Source organism: Lissotriton vulgaris, chromosome 2_1 (assembly GCF_964263255.1).
Source record: "Lissotriton vulgaris chromosome 2_1, aLisVul1.2, whole genome shotgun sequence".
Lineage (NCBI taxonomy): Eukaryota > Metazoa > Chordata > Amphibia > Caudata > Salamandridae > Lissotriton > Lissotriton vulgaris.
In genome coordinates, this window is record NC_141687.1 from 1798015033 (window position 1) to 1798022625 (window position 7593).

Here is a 7593-nt window from a genome sequence, read left to right on the forward strand (position 1 = left end):
AACTTAGGAATAATTTTTGACAACCATCTGAATTTCATGGACCATGCTAGCAAAGTGGCCTCTGTAGCCCACCACAAACTACGCATGATCCGAAAGATAAGTCCTTATCTTCCTACCACCGCCATTAAAACTCTGGTGAGCTCACTAGTCCTGACATCCCTAGACTATTGCAATGGGCTTTTTATCAACGCCCAAGTAAGAGTCCTAAAAAAACTGCAGACCATACAGAACGCAGCAGCACGTCTTATTCTGGGAATTCCTAAGTTTGCTCCTCTATCCAATGCCATTTCCAAACTACACTGGTTGACGATTCAGAACAGAGCCAGATTTAAATCCCAGTGCATTGTGTACAAAGTTCTAAATAAACAGGGCCCACAGTTCCTTAAAGACCATCTACGACCGTATCAACCCACACGCCAACTGCGCTCTACCAACAGTAACCAACTTATGGTACCACGCACCAAAACTGTGATGTGGGGAGACCGACGGTTTGTAGTGGCAGCTTCCAAACTTTGGAACACTCTACCCCAGGACATTAGGGCATGTCCCACACTACTCCAATTCCGCAAAAAACTAAAATAAATAAATAATTTAATAAATAATTCCAGGTATAGAATAGTGGTCTGAGCAAGGCAGTTTTTCATCCAGCCGGCAAATTAATCAGCGCCAAGACACCCCAGGGTATTTGCTGCGCTTTAAAAATGCCAATAAATAAATAAATAAATAAATAAATAAGATACCACCACCACCACCAAAACCATCACCCCCACCAACACCACCATCACCAGTACCACCAATGCCAATACCAGTCCACCACCACTAATACTACCACCACTACAACCAATACCACCACCAATACCACCATCAATACCACCACCTCCACCACATTATCCACCACCACCAATACTACCACCACCACCACCAATACCACCACCACAACCAATATCACCAACACCAATAACACCACCACCAATACCACCACCATCAATGCCACCAACAAAACTACCACCAGCAATGCAGTACCACCACCATCAATACCAATACCACACCAATACCAATACTACCACAACCAATACCACCCCAATACCACCACCAATATCACCACCACCATCAATACTACCACCACAAATACCACCACAACAAATACCACCACCACCAGTCAAATACCACCACCAATACCACACCCAATACCGCCACCAAAAAACCACCACCAATACCACTACCACCAATACCAAGACCACCACCAATACCTCCACCATCACCACCACTAATACCACCATCACCAAATCCACTACCAATACCACCACCATTACCACCACCACCAATACCACTACAACTACCACCAACACCACCACCAATACCACCACCAATATCACCACCAATGTCACCACCAATACCACCACCACTAATGCCACCACCAGCAAAATCAGCACCAATACCACCGCCACCACCAATACCACCACCATCAATACCACCACCACCAATACCATCACCAATACCGCCACCAATAACACCACCACAACAATACTACCACCAATACCACCACTAATACCACCAATACCTCCACTAATGCCACCACTAATACAATCACCACCAATACCCCCAATACCACTACCACCACCCATACCACCATCAACACCACTATCACCAGCAATACCACCACCAATAACACTACCACCAATATCAACACCACTGATAATACCATCAATACCACCACCAATACCACCACTATCAGTCCAATACCACCACCACCAATACCACTGTCAATACCAATACCACCAATAAAAGAGAGAGGGACCCCACGACCAAAGGGATGGAGTACCACAATAGACTTTCGTCAAACAAATATTCCCTTTGGGACACCTTACTGTTGGAACATATATCCTCAGGACACATACACAAGAATAACAGATACTAACGAAATACTAAATTGGTGAGGCAAAATGTAAAGGTAGACAAGATTATAAGAGTATGCTAGACAGTTTATTCATAGTAAAAAATACATGATAATTAAAATAATCATTAAAAAACAAGGGACAGACAATTAAAATAAGGAAACACTCAAATTCCTATTGGTAAAAAGGAGGTACCAAACAGAAACTCAATTCAGCAGAACATCAGAATTGTCTTCAATTAGTATAAAGCATAATCCTCCTTTTTCTTAAGCATCGACGCGTTTCGGCGGACCTTCTAATAAAGCCACCTTCATTAGGTATACATATAATGTCTTCCCAGTTAATTCTCTTAAACAAATATGTTAATGTTTCGAGGTAGATCACTCCTACGTCCTTAAAGTATCTCTCGTATTACGGGAAAGAACTCCTATAAATCAGCAACCTTTCATAATGCTTGTATACGCAATAAGGTTCCACACGGTTCCAGCGGCGAAGGGTAGGTGCACTCAACGAAGCCCAGGCATTACCAACCTTGTGGTGGAAGAACTCCCTGGAGCTTTAGCTTCTGGACACTGTCGTTGTCTGATTGTTTTTAACTTTAGGTACTGACAATCACAACTAGAAGAAGGGTAATATAATAACTATGTTACCCCCACCCACTCATGTGGTAGCCTACTAGAGAATACAAGCACCACACTATAGGGTACTAGCGTAGACAGTTTTACAACATTAGATACTTGCTAATAGTCAACCGGGTCCTGAAGAATCGCTAGACAAATTGCACAATAGCGAGAAACATGTTGACCGGACTAGACAAATTCTAGACGATAGTTGGAAACATCAATTTCCACCACTCTCCTCTAGAATAATTGCTTTTAACTAGAGCAGTGGCCCTTCTCAATAAAGTTTTTCTGGTACCACTAGCTTTATTTTAACTTACAATTTCACGTCTACCCCATTGTTCTGGCCCCACACCCGCACTTCATCTATACGGCAGTTGGAAAAAGATCTCCGCCAAAGAGTCCCTCTAAGAGGTGTTGCCCGTTGGGTATTGCACCGCCGACCCAACGAGGAGCAGGCCCAAATGATGAAGCATGACACCTGAAAGGGTGTGTGAGGGCACTAAATCCAACAAAATGAATTCCCAGGGCTACCGCCTGGTTACCCTGCCATAAATCATCTGCATCACAGACTGTCATTCTCTCCTTTCCCTTAGGAACAACACGACATACTTGTTTAGACAGGACATGCACTGTCAGCAAACTCTTTTGTAAGCTTAAAGGCTTAGAGCTCACCTACTACGTAGCATTACTTATCAGCTTCAATGTTGTTCTCATTCCCTTGCTTCTTATTGGTCAGCATCTCCTGCTAGCTTCCTGATTCCTCCTCTCCTGGGGTTTGAGAGTTTGTCTCTATCTGTGAGCATAGACAAGTAAAGCTGCCTGTCTGCGCCCAAAGTCCTTCTACTGGCGGTGTGCTTCTGCAGGTATCTTTTTTAAACTTTTTTTCATACACTCTACATTACATGACATGTGTCTGCAGTCCGACCTCATTCCCCCGCTGTCCGTGATTTTGCTAGCTCCCTTTCTTCTTCCTGTTGTCCTACCATCCATCTTCTTGCCCTAACCTCCCTCTCCTGCCCATCAATCATGCTTCTTGCCACTCTCAATGTCTGTTATGTTGCTCAACCCCCTGAACCTGGTTCCTTTTGCCCCTTCCAACATTCCTATCCACCACAAAATAAATAACAAAGCCTAATAGCGCTCACATCTTTAAGAGCTATTTGTCTTTGTAGACATATTGCACAGCAGCGTGGGCTGCTATGCAACATGCTTTAAAGTGAAGAAAACACTGCTGGCCGCATCATTGTGCTTTTTCCTTTACATTATGCCATGTTGTGCAGCAGCCCACGCTGCTGTGTAACGTTTCTAACAAAAATTGGCAAAGTCAATAGATCTTGCATAGGCAAAAACTATTGTCTTTTCTAATGCTTTTTTTAAATTAATGTTTACTTTTAGGCAACTTTGATGAGTTCAGTATCACATTGTTTTCTGGATTGCAAGAAGTTTCATTTAGCTCTTGTGTTTGGATTTTGTGCATTCAAAGTTAGGACACTGAGGCCAACATGAAAACTGCTTCATTTTGTGAGTTCTAATTGCAACTTTCTATGATTCGCAATAAGGAAACCACAAATTACGATGTACTAATGTGTCCCAGACACATTTAGCGATTCCTAATGGGGTCACAATTGACCACCCTCATCAATATTCATGAGGCAGGTTGCAATTTACGATCCATTGGGAATCTCTAAAATCGCTGACATAGTGCCCTGCTGGTACAGCAGGCCACCATGTCTTTGTTTGCTTTTAAATAAAGTTGAAAAGGTAAGTTTGCCTTCAAGGGAATTTATTCAAACTATATTTTGTTTAGTTGAAGTTGTTTTTGAGAAGGACCAGTCACTTGTCCTTGGAGTGAATATATCAACAATTTTCTAGTTTAACAAGAGCATTGCATCAACATACAACATGTAAACATATAAACAAAGACACAAGGTGTATACGAAAAATATATCTTTATCAAATAGCTCAGTCAAAGAAATCAGCTACATATACAGATCAATAAGCAAATAAAAATTAGGACTGTAGGTACACATATAAGTAAATTACAAAGTGACACAACAGAACCTAAAAAGACACCTATCCCAAATCACATTGAGTAAAACAAAAGAGAGGGATAAGGTGTATAGTCGACGTTTCGGTTTCGAAACCATCCTCAGGACTGTTATTAAATTATGGTCTGTATAGAGATATTGTTATCTGTTTAAAAAGGTAGATGACTGCATCCCGTGGATGACTGTGAGTTAAGCTGTCTTTTCGAATCTATTGGTTATTGGATGGGAAGCTGCACGTAATAATTCAGGCTGTCGATGAGATATTCCTCATAGATATTCCTCATAGAATTCAAATATATATGACGGAAATAGAAAATCCCGTATCTGTGAAGTTGAATCTTGTAAATCAAAGATATCAAACTCAAGCAATTGAAGTCAGTAATATGTAGAGCAGTTATTAATCCTGCGCCACCTAGTACTCGGACAGAGTAGAGTAGAAGCACGTCTCATCTGTACGGACTCTTGTGTCTTTGTTTATATGTTTACATGTTATATGTTGATGCAATGCTCTTGTTAAACTAGAAAATTGTTGATATATTCACTCCAAGGACAAGTGACTGGTCCTTCTCAAAAACAACTTCAACTAAACAAAATATAGTTTGAATAAATTCCCTTGAAGGCAAACTTACCTTTTCAACTTTATTACCCAAGCCCTCGAGGGTATTTCGGGTCGCTCACTCCTTCTAAAAATGCTTTTAAATAAAGCAACTTTTTTTTAAAATACAGCTCGTTTTCCTTAAAGGAAAATGGGATATGTCTCAAAAAGAGTCCCTCTTCTTAAAAAACATTTTTGTAACCATTCACAAAAGGGAAGTGGTCCCCTGTGGAATCATTCCTGTTTGTAACTGGCTAACCACTGACTTGAAGTGGGTGGTAAACTGCAAATGTGTTGCGACTGCATTCCAGATGCTAAATATTCATACACCCCCTTGTCACTAGCTATTAGGAAGGGACACCCTTGACACACCTCTTCCTGATACCGACTCGCAAACCCTATTTTAAGAGTCAGTAATAGGTTACCGACACACAAAATAGGGTTAGTACATGTCAAAAGGCTTTTTAGTGGTTGCTAACAGCCAGATTCTCGATTTGCAACCGCTAAAGCTTTTTGTACATGCGGCCCTGAATTCCCGAAGGATCAACCACTCTGCCTTTTAAGTATTGAAGGTTCATTTGGAATACAGTGTGCATTGAAGGTCTATGTAGATTTACTATTATTAACTTTACTGTGATACTATATTGGAAGCATATATTATTGTTACATTTCATCTGGAGGTGAATATTTCGACTGTGATATTGTGGTACAACAAGCAAAGTGCCTAATAGTAAGATTGTGTTCGAGTGTACAGATATTAGAATGGGAGGCAGGAGGCATTTCATTATATTTTCCATTCTGGCCTAATTGTCTCAACTGATGTCAGTGGGACATGATTGCGGTAACCAGACATTATGATAAAGGACATTAATATGTATTTAGTGACCCCTTTCTTCAGCCAGTACCATCGGATGAGGTAAAAAAAAATGGAATGTGCTCATTTTCCCCTTACAGTAGTGCATTACAAATAAATAGGCATGTTTTTACAGATAGGATTTCAAAGCAAGTACAAGAGTGTTAGTGTGCTCTTGTGGTTAAGGTTTAATCTACTTCTTCTTAGCTTCCATACTGTGCAATTGTAACAAAACACATATTGGGAATCAGAGCAAACAAATACCATTCTGAAGATATGTGTTTCAGTCCTTATTGTGCATGCTCACCCTACCGCACATATGTAACATTATCAGCAAAGTGTCAGGTTTGTGTGTACCTTAGCATTTGCATGTCATGATTGATTGGGAGTTTTAATCTCAGTATAACTAGAATTAAATATTTCTTTTGTGGTTATAGACATGTCACTGCGAGCAATTTTACAGCGCTGCACTGCATCATTTACGGTGGCCCTGCTGGAAAATTGCAAGCTATGATTTGTACAACATTGCCCATGGGTGCTGTGGCTTCATAGCATCACATTCTCAAACCACATGTGAGGCTAAGAAGAATGGTGTGAGCTGTTTGCAAACAAACCTGTGCTTTGTGCTGCTTTTACAAGCCCCTTCCTCATGATGTCTCGCAGCCATGATTTCATATGAAAGTTTTCATCACCGCCAACAAGAGAAACAACTAGGTTTGGAGCAGGCAGGTTCCAATCGTTGATCATAAGATCGAACAAGACTTCAGGGTTGATGGTCGATGGCACCTTAACAAACTACATGCAAACAATAGAATGTCAATTGAGCATTTATGCACATTATCAAATATAAAATATTAACATATACCCAAAATTATAAGGCAATACATTGAAATAACTATAAGAGTGACCAACAATATCATAAATTGATTTTTGGATTTCCTCAAAATCACAATTTCTCTAGTCTGCAACAGTGTTATAGAAACACCAACATTGTTCAGTGTCCTAATGTCCATCCATTTTTATCTATTTCCACTTCCAAATGCTACCTTTATTACTCTCCAGATTACTGATTCTTCTGCATTTTGCAATGACTTCGCTATTTTCTTTCATGTGAAAGTATATAACTTAAAATAGCTCTATTACTCGAACGGGCTTTCACTCCTAACTTCTTTTCAATGTGCACTTTTAAGCGAACCCTGCCCCAGGCCTTTCATTGTTTTATATTCTAAACATTTGTGACTTGAAAAATTGTAATGCTCCTAAAGCCTTTGGAGTCTTGACCACCTTCTAATTTATATGTTGAGCGCCTCGGATTTGGTACTTTGTAAGCAAATTGGTAAAAAAGCATCTACTTTAAATCCTACTTGGAGAGTTTTGTGCTGTTGTTTCCACTTAAACTATTAGAAAGACCTACCACACAGCTATCGCAGTAATAGTTTGAGACAATAATCAACTTGCACCCATACCACACCGGTTCTAGCCTTTGATGAGCACCTAATCTCTGGCTTTATAGATATTGGAAGAGTTAAGTGTGGAACTGAATGAGGGCAGTGCAAGTGCTTTAATGGTATTGCTTCTC

At 40.3% G+C, this 7593-nt stretch overlaps 1 protein-coding gene across 1 annotated transcript in view; it reads right to left on the minus strand.

The window, feature by feature from the left end:
* TRPM5 (transient receptor potential cation channel subfamily M member 5) overlaps nt 1-7027 on the minus strand; it is a 545198-nt gene extending 538171 nt beyond the window's left edge. Inside the window, exons 1-2 of the mRNA XM_086956260.1 lie at nt 7004-7027; nt 6629-6809 (exon numbers count right to left, since the gene is read on the minus strand). Coding sequence (XP_086812386.1) covers nt 6629-6809; nt 7004-7027 — 205 coding nt within the window. The remainder of the gene's footprint in view (nt 1-6628; nt 6810-7003) is intronic.
* Between the last annotated feature and the right edge of the window lie 566 nt (nt 7028-7593).